This window comes from Citrus sinensis, chromosome 2, assembly GCF_022201045.2.
Source record: "Citrus sinensis cultivar Valencia sweet orange chromosome 2, DVS_A1.0, whole genome shotgun sequence".
Classification (NCBI taxonomy): domain Eukaryota; kingdom Viridiplantae; phylum Streptophyta; class Magnoliopsida; order Sapindales; family Rutaceae; genus Citrus; species Citrus sinensis.
This window is the reverse complement of record NC_068557.1, coordinates 1,918,838-1,944,073: the sequence shown is the minus strand read 5'-3', so window position 1 is coordinate 1,944,073 and position 25,236 is coordinate 1,918,838. Positions and strand designations below refer to the sequence as shown.

The window sequence follows — 25,236 nt, the reverse complement described above, 5'->3', positions numbered from 1 at the left end:
AAATTGTTGAAATCTAATTTGATCGAATGCGTTCCATTGAGGATGATGGAGGTCATGTGCAGTATGGGTTATTATTGATATGTTTGACAATTGGAGAGTGGGCCCAAAGATATCTCAATCATTTTGGGTGGGACCTACTGCTTTTTATGTGCCCCTCGTGAACTCTGAGTGCACACAAAACACACACTTGACTAGCTAGGAGACTTTCACTCTACGAGAAAGTCTTGTCTATATGTATGTGTGAACTTCTGGCCTATGGTATGCAAAACACATTTCCACAAAAACAATGGGAATATCAATCTTGAACATACTAATCCTTTCTCTTCTGTTAAATCTTTCCCATAGCATTGCTTCTTATTCTACTAAAGAAGCATTAGCTCTTCTCAAATGGAAAAAAAGTCTTCAAAACCAAAACAGCTCTTTGTTGACGTCATGGACACTTTATCCTGCTAATGCAACCAATGTTTCTTCCTACTCAAAAACCAAAATTAACCCTTGTGCTTGGGTTGGAATTTCTTGCAACCAAGCTGAAAGAATCATCAGCATTAACCTCAGCTCTATGGGTTTAAATGGTACGCTTCAAGAATTTGCATTCTCATCCTTTCCTCATCTTGTGCATCTTAACCTTAGCTTTAATATAGTCTTTGGTACCATCCCCCCTCAAGTCGGTAACCTCTCCAAGCTTCAGCATCTTGATCTAGGCAATAATCAATTAACTGGGGTAATACCACCAGAAATTGGTCATCTAAATCAGTTGAGGAGTCTTTACTTTGATGTGAATCAGTTGCATGGCCCAATTCCACAAGAAATAGGTCAGTTAAGTCTTATTAATGAGCTTGCCTTGTGTCATAACAATTTATATGGTCCTATTCCTCCTTCTTTGGGTAACTTAAGCAACTTGGCTAATTTTTATCTTAATAACAATTTACTTTTTGACTCCATTCCTTTAGTTTTGGGAAATTTAAAATCTATTTCCACTTTGGACTTGAGCAAAAATCAGCTCAGTGGCTCAATCCCATTTTCTTTAGGCAACTTAAGCAACTTGGGTATATTGTATCTTTATTCGAATTCACTTTCTGGTCCTATTCCTTCGGTTATAGGAAATTTGGAGTCTCTTCTCCAACTAGACTTGAGCGAAAATCAGCTTAGTGGTTCAATCCCTATTTCTTTAGGTAATTTAAGCAGCTTGACTGTGATGTCTCTTTTTAGTAATTCACTTTCTAGTTTCATCCCTCCCATTCTAGGAAACTTGAAGTCTCTTTCGGCACTAGGCTTGCACATAAATCAACTCAATGGTGTGATTCCTTCTTCAATTGGTAATCTTAGCAATCTAAGACTTTTATATCTTTACAACAATGGGTTCTATGGTTTTGTTCCTGAGGAAATAGGATATTTGAAGTCTATTTTTGAATTAGAGCTTTGCACAAATCGTCTTAGAGGGGGTATTCCTCATTCAATTGGCAATCTCACTGAGTTGGTTTTGGTAAACATGTGCGAAAACCATCTTTCTGGTCCAATCCCTAAAAGTTTGAGAAATTTGACAAGCTTAGAAAGAGTTCGTTTTAACCAAAACAATCTTTCTGGAAAAGTGTATGAAGCTTTTGGTTATCATCCAAACCTAACTTTCTTAGATCTCAGCCAAAATAATTTTTACGGTGAAATCTCATTTAATTGGAGAAACTTTCCAAAACTGGGCACTTTCATTGTTTCCATGAATAATATTTCTGGGAGCATACCACTTGAGATTGGAGAATCATTCAAATTACAGGTCCTTGACATTTCTTCAAATCACATTGTTGGTGAAATTCCAGTGCAATTGGCAAAATTATTTTCTCTAAACAAACTAATTCTGAGTTTGAATCAACTTTCTGGAGGCATGCCTTTTGAACTTGGCTCACTAACTGAACTTCAATACCTCGACTTGTCTGCAAATAAACTGAGGAGTTGGATTCCAAAGAGTATAGGCAACTTGTTGAAGTTGCGCTACTTGAATCTGAGCAATAATCAATTTATTCAGAAAATTCCAATTGAAGTGGAAAAGTTGATTCATCTTTCAAAGTTAGATTTGAGTTACAACTTTCTTGGCAAAGAGATGCCGTTCCAAATATGCAATATGAAAAGCTTGGAGAAGTTAAATCTGTGTCATAATAATCTCTCTGGTTTCATTCCAAGATGTTTTGAAGGAATGCACAACTTATCACATATTGACATATCCTATAATGAGTTACAAGGACCAATTCCTAATAGCACAACATTCAAAGATGCTCGGATGGAAGGGAACAAAGGATTGTGTGGCAACATTAAAGGGTTGCCATCTTGCAAAGCATTCACGTCGTGCAAACAAGCTTCAAGAAAGAAATGGGTTGTTGTTATGTTCTCTAGTCTAGTGATGATTATTCTTTTAATTTGTCTGATTGGTTTCAAGGTTCTTTTCCAACGAAGGAATGACTCAACAAAACAATAGAGGAGCTTTGTAAAGTGGAAACCCTCTAAAATTGCTTTCAATGTTAACGTTTGACTGGAAAGAAGTTGTAGTTACTCAGCATTAAGAAGTTGTATTCTTCTTAGATTTCCTTGTTGCTCTGTTTTCCAATCATGCCTTGTTCGAAGAGAAAAATAATATTGTTTGTTATAATTTTTTTTAGAGTCGAATTTTCTTTATAATATTGGATATTAAAACTGCTACGATTATTGATTAAGAACCGAAAAATTTTACCTAACAATGATGAAAACTCCTTTTTTCCTGGCGGAAACAATGATATTGAATCAAAGCACAGATATTATTAAGTTAATCAACTATAAATTTTGACCAGTAGATTGTCAACGTTGAGACGAATCACCATTTCCTTACTTTTTATGTATCATTCAGTCTCACTGCAAAATCAGCAAACACTATTGGAATAGAAATTATTCATCAAACCAAGGCTTTAATGGTCTATATAACATCAGTAGTTAATTCTATTTTTTCCACATCCGATCAAAAGAAAAATGTTCTGAATCGACAACTTGATAAAATCAAAACTCAAAGAGCTAGGGTGATTTAAGCTATTAACTTCCAGGCCTTCTCAATCGGAGATGAGTCACAACTCAACCTTCGATGAATCAACTACATCGGCAACGATCCTCGTCTTGCATCACATGATTCAACTCATTGTTATCACAATTCGATGCCGGCTCAGTCAAGGACCTCGCCAGTGACTCGTCGCTGATCTTTATTACCTAGACCTATGGCGGTGGGATGAAGTTTTCTACTTGAATTTGGTACAGGATACGTCATCGCCGTCGTCGATACACATCATAGGCAATTGATTCCCTTGACTTAAGACTGGCCTACTTTTAGAATAATTGTTGTTGTCTACATTGAAATAACTATTAATACACAGAATTAGTTAAATCTTAAACATTTAGTAAAATTTGTTTCAAAAAGTTTTGTGAGTTTTTAAAGAAGTTGTATGTATTTAAATTCTATTATTAAATTATTATAAAAATATAAATAACTAAATTAAACATAATGTTTAATAAAATTTATTAATACATTTATGAACACACACACATATATATATATAATTTTTTTATTGTGTATATATAAAATCGATAACTAAAATAAATATTTATATTATTATTTTATTTTTTATTTTGTTATCTTAATATAATTTGTAATAACAATAATTTTTTAACATTAATAATTTTATTTTCTAATTAATAAGGATACTTTTTTTATTTTTATAATATATATAAGAATATGTAGAGGATTGTATTAAGTATAAAATTCTCTCAAAAACAATACCAAATTCACCCTTACTCATTGAAGCAAATTAAGGGCTTTGATGGAGGTATTGGTCTAAGATTAGGGAAAATTTTCCAATGTTTATGTAATTAGAAATTTAAGAGATTAGGTAAAAGTAATTAGGAAAGGAATATTGTGAAACTGGTGTTACATTTTGACATAATTTTGGGTAATAAATAATAAAGGCGCGAGACTGATTGTGGAAACAAGCGGAAACTATTTTATGTGTTAACAGTGTTTCATTATTGCTAAATTAAACTTGCCAAAGTAGTGTATGTCAGTCTTTCTTTTCAATTAGTAGAGTTATGGCGTTTCAATATTAAATCGCTGTTTTATTTGTTATAAGAATAATGAAATCGTTGTTAATTATTATATTTTGCAGCATTTTGTATTTTAAAACTGATTTTTCTTGTTGTAGGACTAGGCCAATCCGTCCATTTGCCACTCCTATTAATACTGAGCTTGAATAAATTAAACAATTAAAATTTATTTTCAGTTCTAATGGTATTTTAATTTTTTAAAATTTATATATATTTTACATTTCAATCTTTATCCAAAACAAATCCTAACAAAATTTGAAATATTTATGAATGAGTTATTATATAATAAGGGATCTATTAAGTTAATAAAATAAAGGAATCCTTATAAATAATAATAATAATAATAATAATAATAATAATAATTATTATTATTATTATTATTATTATTATTATTATTATAATAAATTGCTTACCTTAATTCAAATAATAACTTGAGAAAAGGAAAAGTGAATTATAAAATATTAATGGTGTGTATACTCATTAGTAATTCAAATGGGCTACAATCGAAATGGACTATAATCGAATTTGGGTAGATTGGGAATGGAAAATGATAATTAAAATAAATTATTTATTTTAACTATAGAAATTGAAATTGGAGTTGGAATAAAATGTATTACCATATACGTGTTTACTTTGTCTTATAATTAAAATATATTATTACAAATTACTAAACTGACTCTAGTTGATTATTGTCATTATTTATATTATTATAATAGTAATTATTATTATAAAAAATTTAAATTTGAGTAAGAATAATATGATCACTTAAAAAAATGAAATTCTTATTTCCATCCTTTTATTGAATTAAAAATTTTAATAATTTTTTATTAATTTAAAGTGAGACCTGTCACTTCATTTAAAAATAAACATATCATTTATTTCCTTCCCTTAATAAACGCACCATTAAACCACGGAAAAAAAAAGTCCAAAGAACGTGGAGCACGCCATTGATTCCTTGGAGTCTGTATTTTCTTCATGAATAATGAAGTGGGAGACAAAAGAAAAAGTTAAAGAATGTGGAGCCGGAGCCAAATGTGGTAATAATTTTCTGCTTAGTGATTAGACAAAAGATAGTGGCCCAGCCACCATCAAATAAAAATAAATTTGAAACATGAAAGTTGGCATGACTTTTGTAGTCAACAATAAAGAAAGGAGTTACTAGCTGACAAGTATGATAGATGTCACGGGATTTTATTAGACAATTTTTAATATAAAAATTATTAAATAAATTTATTGACTTCTCAAACTAAGTAGTAAAGATGATTGCGGAAAAGTCAGAGAGAAGAAAGAGTAAGGTAGTTAAAGGAAATTTTATTATTTAAAAAAGTATGTTAAGTTGCTTGTGTGTGGTGTGTAGTGTGTGGTGTATGTAAAATGGTAAGTGTCAGGTTCTATTTATAGAAGAGGTTTGCTCATTCTAGTGCTTTCCAACTTGCTCGACTTGCCAAAATATCTAAATGTTTCTAAGTATACACAAGTGTAAAATGTTCTATATATATACAAGTTGATAAAATGTGCTAAAGTGTATTGGAAAAGTTTAAAATCGGGCCAAGCTAGCACACCTTGGCTTTAATTTGGGCTTTTGGATTTGAAAATTTGGGGGCACCGTTACTAAGTGCACCTTGGCTCACCTCTTAGCACACCTCGGGTCTCCAATAGCCTCCTTTGTTAGAAAATTTGAGCGGCTTGTAACATATGTCTCTCTATCCTATAAATTAATCTTTTAAATTAAATACTTAGAAATCTTACGTCTAGGCTTTTAATAAGTGGTAGCAGAGCCAGACTTTAATAGCCAAAATATGATGATAGAATAACTAAGATGTGTTGTACGAAAGGATTAGTGTTCGTAGACAATTTCGTCTGAATGGTAGATTGTTGAATTGTGTCACTAATAAAAAAAATTATTTGAATTTATAAGATAAGTCTCTCCATTTAATAGATTAACTTTTTGAGCTAAATATCTAAAAAATCTTAGCTCAAACCCGTAGAAGGAAATCAAAAGAGAGGGAGATAAAAAAAAATTATAGACAATTGTTGAATTCAGAGAGAAAGATATTAATAAACCATGTTCATGTATAAAAGAGCACAAACTATGTTACATGTTAACATTATATGACTGTGTAGATCTTATAGGTTTCATGACGGGCCCATAATTTTTTATTTTCCTACAGTAAGATTAGGGATGGCAAAAATTCCTATGGGGACGGGTACCCTCGGGGATTTTTCCCATTCGGGGAGGGTATGAGAATAATTTCATACCCAAATTCTTATTCGAGGAGGGGAAGGGGAAATTTTTTTATCCAATTTCTTATTCAGGGAGGGGACGGGGATGAGGTGGAATCCCCATCCCCTACCCATTTCCCCATTTTTATTTTTTAAAATTACTAGTAAATAAATTATAAAATTTAAATTATAAAATTATAAATATTGATAAAAATAAAAAAATCAGAATATTTATATTATTAAACTTTTAGGCCTAATTAACTAATTAAAGTCCTAAATTTTTATTTAGGACATTAAAAAGACCGAGTAGATTCTAATAGCCAAACATTTTTTTAATTTTAATATTCTTTAAATATTTTAAACTTAAATCTATTTTTATTTATTTTTAGATGTTATAATTGCCCACAACGTATCACAATTTTAATATCTAATCTAATCTAATCTAATATTTGCTTTTGATTTGCTCCGATTTAACTATTGTGTTGTAAAGGGAATAGTCCACATTTATAAAGTGCCCACGCCACCATTGAAAAAGTTAATTTTGAATCTAAATTCTATTTTATTTGTAACAATTTTGTATTAAACTATTAATTTATTCATGATAGTTTGTAAAAAAAGTTTGTATCCCTTGCATATTGCGTTGCTTACTAATTTAATGAATGTGACTTTTGTAATAGATATTAATGTAAGATATATTTCGAACTTTACTTTTATTTGAATTTTTTTATTTTAATATGATTAACTCAAAATAAAAAAAAATGTATTAGTTATTCGGGGATCGAGAACCCCCGGGAATCCCCTGTTATTATTCAGGAAAGGGATATGGATTCTCTCAAATAATTCTGACGGAGACAAGGAGAGAACGGAGATATACGCAAAATATCAGAGATGGGTACAAAAAAATCGGTCCCCTCCCCTCCCCTCCCCTCCCCTCCCCATTGCCATCCATACACACGCATCAAAGTCACATGAACTGTCTGATATGAAACCGACAACTTTTTATATTATTAATTTATGGGTCCTATGAGTGCGACAACCAATCCTTCTCAGTCTCCTGGAAAAATAAAAACAATGAATGTATACGGTTACAGCAGACACGAGTAACACGGCACCGCTAAAATTCCAAACGAGTGTTACAACTTCAACATTGGATTCCATTGAGAGGACTTTGTTAAGTTACAATTTATGTAATTTATAATACTCTCAAAATGTGTAAAAATGAATGGATTCATTTGGCTTTTACATAGAATTGTACGTTACATGAATTGCAATTTAGTAAAAATTTCCATTCAAATTAGGAATCAGATGGTAAGAAATAAACACTAGATATCTAACTGTGGTAAATAAGTCTCAAAAAATTTTATTTTTTTAAGTTAATTTAAACGAAAAAATAAATCATAATTAAATAAAAAATACAAAAATTAAACATTTTTTTTTGGTAGGAAACACATTCTTTATTATACACTAATTAAAATATAAAAATATAAAAAGTTCACAAATAATTAAAATTCTAAAATCTTCTTAGAACGTCCTACATCAATAATAATATATCATTTTTGTGTTATTGATAATAGCTGTTTTATATGTAACAATTTTTCCGTTGAATGCATAGTTTATAAATTTTTTTCCATATATTTTATGACGAAAAGTTGTTACACATAACCCTGATGTAGTGATTAACAACCTAAAAATCACTACCATCAAGGGAAAACATGTTACTGTTATACGGTATAAAAGTTGCACCATAGCAAACAGTTGCATGTTACGCAAGGATTTTGAATTCCTGCATAACAAATAGTAAGTCCATTCACCTAACAAAAGTGACACTTTTGTCAGCAACGTGGAAACAATAGCGTTGAGTTTCATTATTTCATTTTAATTTGTGTTTTATGGCGCAAGTCATAATTCTATGTTCTGCTCTTTTCAGGTTTAAACATGACTTCAAAATAGCCAATGGGCTCGTAGCCCATTGCCATGCGCTCAAGAATCTGAGGTCTTTGGGTTCGAGTCCCAGTCATTGTTGGGACTCACACTCTCTTGTTAGTAAGAGTATATGCATCTCCTTGCGTTTGAGGTAGAATCGATTTTTCTCTAGTATTAAGTGAGGGTCTATTTTCGGACTGTGTCATCAGATTGTGTGATACTAGAATGATTAAGGAGAGTTTTGATCTGTCTCTAACTGTAAATATCAGTAAAATCTTTAATTGTAATATATCGTAACCCATTGGCAGCTCATGCTCTCCTTTTAATCAGGGTCTATCCGTCTCCCCCCATTTGGGGTAGAATCAATCTCCCTCTATTATTAAAATGAGGGTCAACCTTTAAACTGTGCCATATTAGAATAATTAAGAAGAGCATCAATATGTCTCTGATTGTAAATATTTGTAAAAGTTTTGATTGTAATATATCAATACATAAAAAAAAAAAAAAAAACAAGACTTCAAAATCGTTGCCTTTTATATATATATATCACGAGAAAAGTTATCTTCCTTCAACTGAGGATTCTTGGTTGTGGTTGTATTGTCATCTTACCTTAGGAATGGGACTAGGTGACATTTAGAAGATTAATAAGATTTTGAAAAAGATTTTATTTTTTATTTTTATAAAAGTGCTACGTTTGCATTTTTAAATTATGAAAATATTTCTATTAGGAATTTTAATCCCAACTAAGATCTTGCAAATAAAAATATCAAACAAATAATAAATAATATATATATATATATATATATATATATAGAAAAATAAAATCAATTACACAACAAAAGAATATACATAGAAAACTCCTAACAAGAGAAAAACTACGGCTGCTAAGGCAGACAAGAGAAAAATCTACTAGGTGAAAAATTGTTACAATTATTCTAGTATTTTCCTTACACCTAAAACCCCAATAACATCAATCTCTCAATGGACCTATCATTTTTCTCACATTAGAAACTGTCTACTTGCAACGAAACTGATTGTTGTGTTATACAAACGAGTAAACTCAACCTCTCTATATATATTGATTATTTCTTGTAGAATAAATATTCCTTTCCTTATACCTTAAATAAGTTAAGTCCCAATAGAAAAATTACTTACTCATTAAATAGGAATCTTTCTAAAGAAGAAAATATTGTACGAAATCTTTGTTGAAAAATGAGATATATTTCCTAACAATCTCTACCTTAGCAATTTTTTCAATTGGGCAACAAAACATTATCCACCGTGTATCCACACTAAGGGTGGGTGTCGGTTTAGTGGGGACCGATATTCAATATGAACCGAAAATTCCGGTTTAGATCGGTATGAACTTTAAATGAACCCAAAAAAAAAAAAAAGCACCGAAGCAAAAATTTCGGATCACTTCCAGTTCAGATTTTTAGTTCTAAACATTATTAAAAAATTAAAAAAAATGTTTCAAAAAATCCTATTCTTTGCTGATTTCAATTTCATCATCTTCTTTCCATGATCTTTCTTGTAGTAGATTAAAAACAATAAAAATTAAGTACCAAAGAAAATTATTCAATTATTAATTCAAAAATAAAATCTAAATACAATAAACTATATAATAAGAATAGAATTTTTTTTTACAGTACGACAATAAAAAAAAACAAAGAAAAACAAGTAAGAATCAAAATTGCAAAAGTGAACTAAAAACAGAACCGGAACTAATAAGTTCTATTTTGGATAAAATGAAATTTGCAAAGAATATTTTAATTGTTGGCTTAACAAATGCTCTTGACTCTTGGACGATAATGGCCGAGAGGGATGTCGAGGAAGTAACAATGAGTGATTACGCATCTAGTTACATTACAAGAAATATGGCCTTTTGGGACGGTGTTGTTGCAAGATTGTCAACTTGAAAGATCACTATTACAAACACATTGGGTAGAACTCATCTTCAATAGTTAGCTTGCCCAAATGCTTATAAGTTCACATGCCAAGCCTTAATTTAAAGATGTGGAATATTGGATCCTCACATTCTACTGCTCCGCAATCGACAGCCATGGTGGCCCATCAGTCTCAGCTGGGTGACTTCGCTGATCTCGTCTTCTTCTAGGTAACAACCCTCTCGAGGTCGCCCCATCTGCATTAATGGTCACGAAGCTACACCATACCGATCCCATACTTGACCTAGTGCCTACTCTAATACTAATTATTACATACACATTGGGTGGAACTCATCCTTAAAAGTTGGCTTGTAAGTAGAGGGAATTTACAAGTCCACATGCCAAGCCTTAATTTAGCGATATGGAATGTTAGAACTCGTAAGGAGAGAGTCTTAAGTGCTTACAACTTACAAGCCTTAATTTAAGGATTTGGGGTATTGGATCCTAACATTGACCACGATCTGCAACCAACATCCACGGCGGCCCATCATTCCCAGCTGGGTAATTTCATGGGTCTCGTCTTCTTCCAAGTAATAGAAACTTTTTACAAATACATTGGGTAGTGCTTATAAGCCTACATGCCAAGCCTTGATTTAGCGATGTTGGACATTGCATCCTAACAACCATTATCGTAGGGTCTTTTCCTTAATTAGTCATTTCAAAAAATATTTAGGGCAGTGCAAAAGAAATTAAGCAACTACCGTAGATTTAAAAAATTACTTAGAAACTACTACATTTATTATTCGATCATTTTTTATCAAGAATAAATTATAAATTATTATAAAAACAAATGTTCACAAGTCCAAAAAATATGGATAATTCCCAAGAATCATAAAGCTCAAGAGCTTTTGAAATTTTTTTTTAAAAAATTTAAACTAACTTCCTTTTAAATTATTCTTTTCTTCAATATTTCCATATGATTTTATTGAGATACATTTAAAAATTTAAGATGGCTCCCTTAAATTTAAAGGGCAATGTTAGTATTTTATAAGTACACTAACATGTTTATGTACAATGGACTAATATTTCAATTAATACTGAAAATGGAAATATGGTAAAAAGTATAGTTTTGTGATGATAAAATAATAGAGTATTACAGCCAATACTTTTTCACATTTTACCCTTTTTTATTCTAAATTTTTTTTATTTATTAAAATTTTATATTTTAGTACATATTCAATTTATTATTCTATATTATATGTATATTATATTAAAAAATAGTGTTTACACGTATCACTTTTTCATGTTTTTAAAAAAATTTCGTGAGAGATTACATAATTGTCCTTGTAATATTACTCATGTTTATGATTAAATTAAGTTAATGGATCAAAGTTTAAAAATATAAAATAATATGAACTTATATGTGTAAATATTTTAAAACTTTTGATTTTTATAATTTTACAATAGCCAACTAAGATTGCAATGTTAATAACCGATTAAACACATCTCTACCCATTTAATAACTTTTCCATAAGATTTATTTGCCCCATTAGAAAAGGACAAAGTTGTGGTAGTTGCAAGGTACTTGGACGGTTGGACCTGAAAGAGTAATAAATTTTAAAGAGAGAAAAATTTCGGTGTGGTAAACTCTAATTGTAAAATAAAGTAGATGGTATTAAATTTTTTAGAAGTGGAATTTAAAGTACTTATAATTAGCTTTTGAAATTGAATCCAACTACGGTACAACGAGTGCACTGTACCTCTCTTTTTGTCTTTTTGTGCTATCACCATTGGATCTAACACAAAAGTAATTTCAAGGGCATGAATGTGTTTATTTGGTTATTAATAATCTAGTCCCTATTGTTTGTTGAAAATTTTGAAAAGTCAAAGTTTATAAAATTTTGCACCAACTTCTTGCTCTCCAAATACTCTTAATAAAAATCACTAATCATCAATTTATCATCATTGTGTTACAATACTTACTCTCACAAGTTATAATTAAGAGACCAAATATGCCAAATACATCAACAAAGACAATAAAAACTAAGATGAATTTTGAATTCTTGTTAATGCTCTCACTTTTGGTCATTTGTGAAAATATTTTTTTTCCTTGAAAAATAAACCTATTGACATAATAAGCAAAAAATTTACTTATAAAAATAATAACAATAAACTAATTATTCAAAAGCCTTAGGTTAGATTATTTAAAGAGAAAATGGAGAGACACATAAAAGAGAAAAGGAGAAGAATACACATAATAAAAGATTAAAAAAATTCAATTTACTTACATCTTAATTTCATTGTAGATGATAAACAGAGTGTGCATAAACAAAACATTATTGTTTATGTATTATAGAGCAAATGAATTTTAAGGCGACAAAGAAATAGCTTGTCAACATCTTTCTTATTTATTGTAATTGGTTGATTATAGGTTTAATTGAAAATGAAAAAAATATGGAAGATTGTAAAGGTGAGGGTGAAAGAAAGAGGAAAAAGAAATTATTTTAATAAACTGTAAATACATAAGAAAGTAAGGGGTGCAGTCAAAAAAGAAAAAAACGTGATCCTTTGAAATTAAGCATTAAGGTGGTGTTTGGTTGGGATGAGAGAATGTAAGAGAGGGAAATAATTTAAATTCTCTTTTTATTTTCATTGTTTAGTTTGACAAAATGTATAAGAATTTAATTTCTATTAGAATTTAATTTCCATCATAATGTAGAATTTGAATTCCATACTAAGTAGTGAAGAATTTAAATTCCTCCTATATTAAAAACTAAAGTTTCCAAAATTACCCTTCAACTTTTTAACTTATTTAATGTCATTAATAATTAATATTTATTATTTTATTTTATTGATTTAATTTTATAAATCGAGCTCCACCGAAAAGTCGCCGGACATCGTCGGACCACCGCCGGACCTTTTCGGATCACCGCGCGGACCTCGTCAGACCACCGCCGGACAACTGTCGGGCTTCGCCGGAAAGTCACCGGACCTCCGCCGCCGGCCATCGGACCGCCATTTTATTATATATATATATATTACTGCTAATATAAATAGGTTAATATTTAAGGTAAATGATAAATTTGTCTTAAAAGAAATTATAATTTATTTCCTTATCAAATTTTATATCAAACCAAACAACAAAATCTAATTTCACTACTCTTCTACACTCCTTTCTTCTCATTTCCTCTCCATACCACTCTTTTCCTCTCCACCTTTTTCTTCAAACCAAACATGACCTAAGGGTCGAGCTACGTTTTCTTCGTCGACAAGGCAGCTATATCTTATCTTGAAATTTTCTTCAATACGGGCGGTAATGGCACAGTATCGGGCCTGTCCAGTGTCCACTCTGGTTTTTCAATTGGACTACATGCTGCTATGTGATAGGGCCAGGAGACTATTTTAAGTTCATCCCACTATTTGATTTAATTAAAGAATAATGACATTTAAATCCGTATATCATTCATTTTTCACAACTTATTCCATACATTTTTCAATAACTTATACTTGACCTTAAAATGGTTAAAATAAATCACTATTTTAAGTTGCTTGCTACTTTATGTGCACAGCATGATAGTAATAGGATAACTATACATAAATTACCTTTATGTAAAGATGAACAATACATATATAGAAAAGATAAACCAGAGATAATCAAGAAGCTACAAGTAGATATTTCAACCATATTGTTGAGGGAAAGAATCAAGGAAAATAGTTCTCATGAAGTGCTTTATAAAGTATTTAATCGATCTGAAAAACATTTTCTTAAGAAACTAGTACTACTGAAAATACATGCTGTTTTGCTCTTACCATCAAGTGATTTTTATTTAGTCCATTTCGAATTAATTTTAGAGGAGTTAGGAACTCAAAAATTAGGCCTTATTTGATATTAAGATTGGGCAGTTGTAACTTAAAAAATATAACATTAAAGTATTTGGTAAACACTAACTACTGTAATTTTGAAATTAAGTTGATTTCATCATCTACTTTTATGATGAAAAACTTATAATATTTTTATTATCTTTGTCAAAATTATTATTTAAAAGTTATGTTTACTACACACTATTAATGTTTATTTCATAATTATAGTTTTTTTTCCACAACAGCTACAACTTAAAAGTTGAATTTGGGTTTTACCCACTCTCTTAGCTATTAAAAGAAGAATGATGATATTTGGTCCTCATAATTTATCTCTTCACCCCATACTGTTCTATTGAACCATTACTTTAAAAATTTACCCTTGTAAAAATTATAAAAATACTATTTTTCTCTCTCTCATTTGAACTCTCTCTGGGCATTATTACTGTTCACCACCAACTATTTTCAGCATGTAATGCCCATGGCTTCCTTTCAAATTTCAAAATAAAACCCATAGCTTTTTATTGATCAAATCTACGTGTCCTGATGTGATCTTCTTTCATTGCTAATATGTTTTTTAGTCTTGAATAAAATAAGTTCTAAAACAAATAAAAGAACCTGTAGTTGATAATTATCCATCAGATGCAAACTCCTCCAATGCCAGCAACTAACAAAATTGAATAATTCAGAAGTTGACGATTATAGAAACTCGTAGCCAAATAGAACCCTGCAGCTCAATTTGATAAGAACTGAGCAACTCAGAATGGTGATCCCGGGAGAGAATGTGAAGTTGAAAGAGGAAAAAAATAAAAGAAAAAATAATATTTATTTCTAATTAGTTTTTATTTTTTCATAAGAATAATTTAGAAAAAAATATAATTAATTTAAAAATAGGACTAATGAGATAAATTGAAAGGATCAAACATTATTACTCTAAAAGAAAATTCAATAACGGAAAAGCAAACAAAGACAAATAAAAGACCTTTGAGCCACAAAATGGTCCCATTCTTGTATCTTAAATCACATTTGATTCTCACGTATCAAGATGACATCAAAAGAGCTTACCTAATTTCCTTTAGAGATGGCCAATGGGCCGGGCTATAGGAAGGTTTATGTGGCCTCGTGTCGTGCTGTGCTTAGCTTCTTGTCGTGCCTTACCGTATCTAATTTTTGTTACTTAGGATAACCCGACACACGTATCGTGTGGCCACGCGTGTTGTGTCGTGTGCCGTGTCTACGACAAAAGCACGACAAGTTTTTTTTTCTAATTTTTTTAAAAGAGCATGTCAATTGTCAAGCTATTGGCACATATGTTTTTTTTTAGTTTATGTACTTTTTTTGGGGTTCATGTACCTCTACTTAAATTCAGTAGAATTAAAAGTTTAAGCTCAAGTCCATATTTGATAATAATAAACTAATAATAGTAAAATAATGTAATACTAACTATTAAGTTCGACCCTACGGTACTAGAACTCTTTTTTAATACTTAATAACAACAACAACAATAACAACAAGAGTAATAATAAATTTTTCTTAAAGGTTAACTTAATAGTGAATATTTTATAAAATCATGATATTTATACTTTTATTTATTAAAATCATGGTATTATCTATTCATTCAATAAATTACAAACATAAAACGATTAGAGTATTTTTTTTAAAACTAAAAATTAAATGAATTTAAAAAACTTACGCTAATAAAATATATTAAAAGATTCAATTTCAAGTTATTTATAAAATCATAAAATTTTAATTTTACTTTTATTAAAAAGTGAAACATACATTGTTAGAGTGCAATTTATGCACTAGTTTTGCATTGTTTACTTCTCTTAATATCGATATTTTGCACTTAATAATAATGATTTACTTGTGTTTTACTTTTGTAGGTGCAATTCTATTGATTTGTGATAAAATTGAGGTATAAGATGATGTTTAAAGATGATTGTTCTCTTGGAGAAATTTAGAGCGTCAGAAGAACTTTATTGATAAGGCGTGGGCGCGTGCTGTCAACTACGAACCTGCAGTTTTTAGTTTAACATGTTTTGTATTTTTGGTTATTTTTGTAATTACGAATTTAATATTTCAGATATTAGTATTTTATTTTAAATAGAATTCTAGAGGAGAAGAGAGAGAGAGTATTTAAGGGAGGAATCTATTGTGAAAAAGGGGGATTTTGGAGGGGAGAAAAAGAAAGAAACCCTATATCTAATTTTTCTCTTCTCTCTATGAAGAACTAAACCTATTTTTCTGGTTGAAGGATAATGAAGCTTTGATTCATCACTACTGTGAGATCTTTCTTATGCTTTAATTGTTTTATTACTTTTTGGGTGTTTGTTTATTCTCTAAATTAGTTTCATGATTATGTTTGTTAATTAGGTAATTGACCACTATTTAATTATCAACTTAATATATTGTCAATTAAAGGATTCATCGTATGAAGAATTTAATGTTTGTGACAAATAACATAGCAGAGAGTTGTGTTGTGAGAATAAACAATCTAATTTAAATGAATCATCATATGTGTTGATTAGGATTTGGGTCTCTCTAGTTTTTCAGGCTGTCAATTGATTAAATCCTATGATCGTATCTAGGGTTGTCTATTGATTAGGGAAATATCCAACGGTCGTACCTTGGTTATCGACTAGTTAAGGAGAGATTGGCTATTAGAGGGTCTCAATAGTTATAACCGGTCTATTCATAAGTAATAATAATCTATATTTGAATCAATGATCAGTAGTCGAATCAAGCTGAGTTAATTCCTTCAACCAGAGATTTCTCCAATTTGAATTACAACTTTAATTTGCATTCTTGTTACTTTAATTTGATTTTTATTATTGTCAACAATTCCCCCATTTTACGTTTTACGTTTCAAAAGGATTTAAATAATTACCGATCTCTGTGCACACGACTCTGCTCAATCACTATACACAATTTATTTAGAGTATGAATTTATTTTTGTTGGCTTCGACACCCATCATACATAAAATTATAAAATAAATTAAAAATATATACATACATAATATTATAAAATATAAATTATGGGCTTAAAAACTCAGATTAAAAAACCCGGCCAAGTGCCGGGCTTTTTAAGCCTGGCTCAAGTGGCCAAAAAACATATCCAGATAGGGTCCGACATTGCCATACCTGGACCGAGACCCAGGTTTGCCAACCCTAAGTAATAGATCCAACTAGTGATTGTTTCAATGGTTATAATTAAGGACATGAATTTTCTCGTAATTTGAATTTATTTGAGTTTTGAAAGATATTTTAACACAACTGCATTTTTATTCATGCATGATCAAATTTACTTCCTAGCTATGTTTTCAATTATTAATTACCAATCACATGAAATGTATTTACATAGAATAAAAAAGAATCTTGATCCTATACTAACGCAAGGTTAAAAATATAAAATGGGAATAGAAATGATAACAACTTTAATTATTCTAAATTGGATCCCACTTTGTCATTACCTTAAAGCAACCTTTTTTGTGACTTCGGATCGTAGAGTATGGCGCTTTCTCCATTACTAGTGGCAGAGTCGGTTTTAGAGTATCACGGGCCTTAGGCGAATTTTATTTTATTTTTTAATTAGGCCTCTTTTTATTTAGCAACTTCAATACTCAATAAAACAAAAAAGAGCTGAAAATCCATTTCAATTTTAGTTCTTGAATTTCAACAAATAATCAAGAAGATTCTAAAAATTTTCAAAAACAAAATCTAAAATTTACCATTAGAAATTATACAAAATAAACAAACGAATAAATGAGAACAATACTATTTTCAAATAGAATATTTAGAATGGTAGCACATAAAAAGTTGAGATCATGAATTGATGGTTAGATAATGGATATGGACTTTGTATTTTAAGTAACTAATTTTTTTTTCTTTTTTGAATGAACTAATGCATGTAATAATCTTCATTGTAGAGAAGAGAACAAGAAATTTTTCATCTATGATTTTCGAGATTATAAGATTTTTAATAGAAATTAAAATGAATATTCAAAGTCAAATATTCTAATGTTGACTAATTGATCTTTTTTAAGAAGTTGAAAAGTAAAAAATTTACTTATTTTTATTAGAAAAACTAATAATGAATAAATTAATAGTTAGACAATATTATTAATTATATCTCTTTAACAACAAGATAACCAATTATAGGTTTTTATATAAATAATAATTATTATTAATTATAGGATAATTATTAATTAAAGAGATGTCTAATAGGCTTTTCTACCACACATAATTTTTTTTAAAAAAATCTTTATTAACTAAAAAATTATTACTAATATTTAAAAAATGAGACTTTTTAAAATTTGAGGAGTTATTACTAATATTCAAAAAATGAAGTCTTTTTAAAATTCAAAGCCTTAGACAACCGTCTTATTCACCCATACTTAAAGTCACCTATGACTAGTGGCAAATTTTCTCCGTTGAAAATTTTAAATTTTAAATTTTAAGAGTTTGGTAACATGGAAACTATTGCTGATCAAAGATTCCTTTCCAATTTTCTGATGAGGAAGGATGCTTGCGCTCTTCAGCTCATGTCATATTATTTGCTGCACGATCACGTCATTTCCTCTTCTTAATCAGTAATATAATATTTTAATTTATTTTTTAAATTACTTTTTTATAATCTTCTGTCATACATATATTTATAATAATATATAATTAAAATTTAATTACTCAAATATTTTTATTTGATAACTACTAATCACAAAATTTTAAAAAATCAATACATAAACTATAAAATATTATTTATTTTCTTATAACACACAAATATTTGTATTAGAACTGCGACCTGGTGTTTGATTCTCATGTAATTTTTATCTTAATTCTTAATTCAATTTCTTGGCCCATTTCAAAGAACCAGGCTTTGAATTTTCCTTCATGAATTATTGACAGAAATGCTCAATCAAACATTTATTTTCCCTAATGACCAAGACCTCTTGGCAAGTCTAGTCATTCGGAGGGAATTTTAATTACAAGTTCCTCGATAGTTTAACTATTATGTGGCTATACCCTATATTCAATTATTTTATATAGATATTCCCTCGATGTCATGCGCAGGCATATCTAGATAATTTTGAATACACCTTGCATATAAAATTGAATCTAAAATACCTAATTCTTGAGGTATTTTAGATCAAATTCCTGCGGAACAAACAATTGAGAACTTAATTTATTGTTTAAGTATTTTGGACTTAGATCGACTGCAATGAGCTTTTATTTCATGAAATGGACAACGGAGAAATAACACTTTGGGACATAAATATAAAAAAATAATAGGGATCTAAGTGGTAAATGTAAAAATACATGGAAAATAATAATCATTCACAAGAAAGCTGAATTTCAGAGCCAAAAGCAAAGGGGACCTAAGTGTCTCAATCCAAATGGAAAATAAATTGACTGGAAAGTCCATAAATATGTTAACAGAAATTTATAAAAAGCAAATGAACATTTATCATAAAAAATTAATTATTGGTTATATATTTACAAATCTTTTTTAAAAATTTGTTCATTTAATCCAGATTAAGATTATAACTCAAGGTAAATTAATTTTTTCCTCAATTCTTCTGATAAGGCTTGATAAGAAAGTGGACGTGCAATTTGATGGATTAGTGATGCTGGGGATTGATCATGGAGTGTATTCTGATGAGTTCTTCTTATTCAATAAATAAATAAATTTAGAACTAAAATTTCTGATCGAATATATCACAGCTGTAGTCGTATTAATAACGTTGTGGACTTAGAAATTAAGGTAGACTAAAACTTGCCAGAGAAAATATTTTTATTCAATGCTACAGCCAACACGTAAGTTAATGCCTTTGACCTGCCTGTATTTTTGCAGCTTATGATTTTGTTAATCATACTTCTGAGATTGAGAGCCTAGCTAGTTGAATATATTTCAAAAAATATTTGTCACTGAGTAAGTGGTGCCTATGTAAAACAACAAAGATTTTGCCATAGCATATTATCTTATAATTTTGTTTTCATGAACATCGACGTATGAGGGGAGTTTATTAATTAAAAATAAAGATATACCTATTTAGGAGAGACGTAATGAGCTTTATCCATCAACATATGAAAAGCACTAAAGCAAAAGAGAGCAAAAATTTTAGAAATGACAGAAAAAATGCATGAGAATTGAGAATATAAAGAAAGAATTATCTTATAAATTTAAATGCAATAGATGTTACCTTATAAATTTAACTTGGGACCAAAATGCTAAAATTAATAGTTTGATAAATTTAGTGCATTAGTCCCAAGTTGTTGGAAATTTTCTTAGACTGTTGAAAAGATTCTACAGACAGTTTTTCTCTAATCAAATAAATTCTTTTTTCCACCTTATTTACGTCAAAAATGTGGAAAAATGTTTCTACGTTAATCTCATACTAAAGAATTAAGGGTTTTGAAGTCTTGATTGCTTGGATGTGTGTGTATATATATACACGTCAAGTTCTCGTTCATGACATGCTTGCAAAACACAATAACATAAACAACATGGGATTGCCAATCTTCAATATTCTGATCCTATTTCTTTTGTTAAAATTTTCACATAGTGTTACTTCTGATTCTAGTGAAGAAGCGTATGCTCTTCTCAATTGGAAAACAAGCCTTCAAAATCAAAACCTTAACTCCTCTTTGTTGTCATCATGGACACTTTATCCTGCTAATGCAACCAAAATAAGCCCATGTTCTTGGTTTGGAATTTCTTGTAACCATGCAAGAAGCAGAGTCATTCGTATAAACCTGAGCACTTTGGGTTTAAATGGTACGTTTCAGGATTTTTCATTCTCATCATTTCCTCATCTTGTGAAGCTTAACCTAGGCTTCAATTTACTCTTCGGAAACATCCCCCCTCAAATCGGTAACCTCTCCAAGCTTCAGTATCTTGATCTTGGCAATAATCAATTATCTGGGGTAATACCACCAGAAATTGGCAAGCTAAATCAATTAAGGAGACTTTACCTTGACGTGAATCAGTTGCATGGCACAATTCCACCAGTAATAGGTCAGTTAAGTCTTATTAATGAGCTTGTCTTTTGTCATAACAATGTTTCTGGTAGGATCCCTTCATCTTTGGGTAACTTAAGCAACTTGGCTCTTTTGTATCTTAATGATAACTCCCTTTTTGGCTCTATTCCTATTGTTATGGGAAACTTGAAGTCTCTTTCAACTCTAGATTTGAGCCAAAATCAACTTAATGGTTCAATTCCATGTTCTTTAGACAACTTAAGTAACTTGGACACCTTGTTTCTTTACAAAAATTCACTTTCAGGTCCTATTCCTTCGGTTATAGGAAATTTGAAGTCTCTTCTCCAACTAGACTTGAGTGAAAATCGGCTTAGTGGTTTAATCCCTCTTTCTTTGAGTAATTTAAGCAGCTTGACTGTGATGTCTCTTTTTAATAATTCACTTTCTGGTTCCATCCCTCCCATTTTAGGAAACTTGAAGTCTCTTTCGACACTAGGGTTGCACATAAATCAACTCAATGGTGTCATTCCTCCTTCAATTGGTAATCTTAGCTCTCTAAGAAATTTATCCCTTTTCAACAATAGACTTTACGGTTTTGTTCCTAAGGAAATAGGATACTTGAAGTCTCTTTCTAAATTAGAGTTTTGCGCAAATCATCTTAGTGGGGTTATTCCTCATTCAGTTGGTAATCTCACTGGGTTGGTTTTATTAAACATGTGTGAAAACCATCTTTTTGGTCCAATCCCTAAAAGTTTGAGAAATTTAACAAGCCTAGAAAGAGTACGTTTTAACCAAAACAATCTCTATGGAAAGGTGTATGAAGCTTTTGGTGATCATCCAAATCTCACTTTCCTGGATCTCAGCCAAAATAATTTTTATTGTGAAATCTCATTTAATTGGAGAAACTTTTCAAAATTAGGCACTTTCAATGCTTCAATGAATAATATTTATGGGAGCATACCGCCTGAGATTGGAGACTCATCCAAATTACAAGTTCTTGACCTTTCTTCAAATCACATTTTTGGTAAAATTCCAGTGCAATTGGTAAAGTTATTTTCTCTAAACAAACTAATTTTGAGTTTGAATCAACTCTTTGGAGGCGTGCCTCTAGAGTTTGGCACATTAACCGAACTTCAATACCTCGATTTGTCCGCAAACAAATTGAGTAGTTCGATTCCGATGAGTATAGGAAACTTGTTGAAGCTGCACTACTTGAATCTAAGCAACAATCAATTTAGCCATAAAATTCCAACTGAATTTGAGAAGTTGATTCATCTTTCAGAGTTAGATTTGAGTCATAACATTCTCCAGGAAGAGATACCACCTCAAATCTGTAAAATGGAAAGCCTGGAGAAGCTGAATCTCTCCCACAATAACCTCTCTGATTTCATTCCAAGATGCTTTGAAGAAATGCGTAGCTTGTCATGGATTGACATATCCTATAATGAGCTACAGGGACCAATTCCTAATAGCACAGCGTTCAAAAACGGTCTAATGGAAGGGAACAAAGGATTGTGTGGCAATTTTAAGGCATTACCATCTTGTGATGCTTTCACGTCTCACAAACAAACTTTCAGAAAGAAATGGGTTGTAATTGCACTACCTATCCTAGGAATGGTTGTGCTGTTGATTGGTTTGATTGGATTCTTTTTCCTTTTTCGACGAAGAAAGAGGGACCCACAGGAAAAACGAAGTAGCTCTGCCAACCCTTTCGGATTTTTTTCGGTTTTAAATTTTAATGGGAAGGTTTTGTATGAAGAAATCACTAAAGCAACAGGTAATTTTGGCGAGAAGTATTGCATTGGAAAAGGTGGACAAAGAAGTGTGTACAAAGCAGAGCTGCCTTCTGGGAATATCTTTGCGGTTAAGAAATTCAAAGCAGAGCTGTTTTCCGATGAGACGGCGAATCCGAGTGAATTCTTGAATGAAGTTTTGGCATTGACGGAGATACGACATCGAAATATTATTAAATTTCACGGGTTTTGTTCTAATGCTCAACACTCATTTATAGTTTGTGAATATCTTGCTAGGGGTAGCTTGACCACAATCCTTAGAGATGATGCAGCAGCAAAAGAATTCAGTTGGAATCAGAGAATGAATGTGATCAAAGGTGTAGCTAATGCTTTGTCCTACTTGCACCATGATTGTATCCCACCAATTGTACATCGAGACATATCAAGCAAGAATGTTTTGCTTGATTCTGAATATGAAGCTCATGTTTCAGATTTTGGATTTGCTAAATTTCTCGAGCCACACTCGTCTAATTGGACTGAATTTGCAGGCACAGTAGGATATGCTGCTCCAGGTATGCATTTTCCGCCTTCATATATTTTTCTTTGGGGAAAAAAAAATAAAAGACATCTCATGCTTTGATAGAATGGTCAGGGAGAACCCATTACTTTTAAAATTGTCACACATACTTCTTTTGAGACCTAAATACCGTAAAAGAAGGTTTGCTTGACTAGTTTTAAAAAGAAAATGAGGCTATATATCTTAAAAAAGGGTTTGTGTGACCATTTATAAAAATTAAAAGATCTCTATAACGATTTTATCAAATGAGGGAGAATATCGCTATCCTTTTCCTTTTTTAAAAATAAAGATTAATATATTAATGTATTTTGTAAACTACAATTTTATTTATATTTAAACATCTAATACAACATTTGCAAAAAGAAATATAAAAAACGAACAAAGTCGAGTTGGACATCCACCCATCTTTCCGTTGTGTGAATCTGCCCAAGCATATATTATTTCTTATTTGAGATAAACCATTTATTATTTATTGATACTACTTGTATACTTTATGATACGTGTCTATCAACTTGCAGAGCTTGCTTACACAATGAGGGCTACTGAAAAATATGATGTGTATAGTTTTGGAGTTTTAGCATTGGAAGTGATCAAGGGTTATCATCCAGGAGATTTTGTTTCCACAATTTTTTCTTCAATTTCCAACATGATCATAGAGGTTAATCAAATTTTGGACCATCGGCTTCCAACTCCGTCTCGTGATGTTACGGACAAACTGAGGTCAATTATGGAGGTTGCCATTTTATGCTTAGTTGAGAATCCAGAAGCTAGACCAACCATGAAAGAAGTTTGTAACTTATTATGCAAATAAATCAGCCAAGTCAATTTTTTTTTCCAGTCTATTTTTCTGATTATTTATTACTCTTCATATGATAGCTTTGAAACTTGTGATGAATGTAAATATTTTAAAGTTGAAATAAATATGAATTTGAATTTAGAGAGAATTTCTTACGTCTACTAAGGTTAGTTGGGTGAAGGTTAATACTGATGTTCCTTTAGAGGCAATCCTAAATTTAATAAGAGACGCCCATTCCTTCCAAGTTGTCCTCCGATAATTGTCTTCTTCGAGTGTGCCTGATGCCAAAAGCTGATACACATGAACCATCTTTTGCTGACCGGGCCCATAAGCACGCGCAATGGCTTGCTTTGTCTTAGAAGGGTTCTACTCTGAACCACCCGCGAAGCAGCTGTCAAACTAATGCATTCAGCGCGGCTGTATTGATGCAATAAGTGTCCTTGAAGGCCCACTGGGTTCCTCAAACTTTTCCATTATCCTTCCGTGTTCAGACAGCTCTATGTCTCCTGCGAGGATCAGAATTTCTCTACCCTTCTGCCACCTAAAAACTTTCCCAAACAATTCTGCAAACAACATGGTTGGTGCAATAGTAGTATGGATAATTTGTTTCATGATGCTCTAGATATAAATATTCGTTCCACCACTTTTTGTCTAATTGATAAATATCCTACTATGTTTTGCTCGTAGGATAGTAAATGGGAGATGACTATATTAAATGGTGGTTTCAAACTTCCAATTTCCCAGACCAACTCAAACATAATAAGTTAGGTATAAAATATTTTATAATATTTATATTCCGAAATAATAATAATAATCTATATTAAAATTGAAGTATCTAATAATCTATATTAGAATTGAAGTGTCTAATTTTTTCTCTATTTTTTTATTTTAAATAATACATAGGCTAAAAAGTTGGCCTCATTGAATTAAATTTCTGGCTCCATCACTAATTACAATTTATTAAAACATTATTGTTTACTAGAAAAATGGATGCCAAATCTCTTTCTTTTAGAAAAAAAAATCGAAGATGGGAAATCGTAGAAAAACTTGTATACTTCAGGCGCATCACCTCAGCAGTCGAAACCTGCCATTTAAACAAGTCAATTGGGTTCCACAATAAGACCCACCCAACTTGATATTAGAGTGCTGCTAAAT

At 30.7% G+C, this 25,236-nt stretch overlaps 2 protein-coding genes across 2 annotated transcripts; both read left to right on the top strand.

Moving 5' to 3' along the window:
- Positions 1-286: 286 nt before the first annotated feature.
- LOC107174684 (probable leucine-rich repeat receptor-like protein kinase At1g35710) lies at positions 287-2,464 on the top strand. The gene has a single exon (XM_015525771.1). The coding sequence runs from the start codon at positions 287-289 to the stop codon at positions 2,462-2,464; it is 2,178 nt and encodes a 725-aa protein (XP_015381257.1).
- Positions 2,465-20,501: 18,037 nt separating this feature from the next.
- Positions 20,502-24,096, top strand: LOC102627053 (MDIS1-interacting receptor like kinase 2-like). Its single transcript, XM_052434426.1, has 2 exons — positions 20,502-23,280; positions 23,804-24,096. Exons 1-2 carry the CDS (start codon positions 20,502-20,504, stop codon positions 24,094-24,096), a joined length of 3,072 nt encoding a protein of 1,023 aa, XP_052290386.1.
- The last annotated feature ends 1,140 nt before the right edge of the window (positions 24,097-25,236 follow it).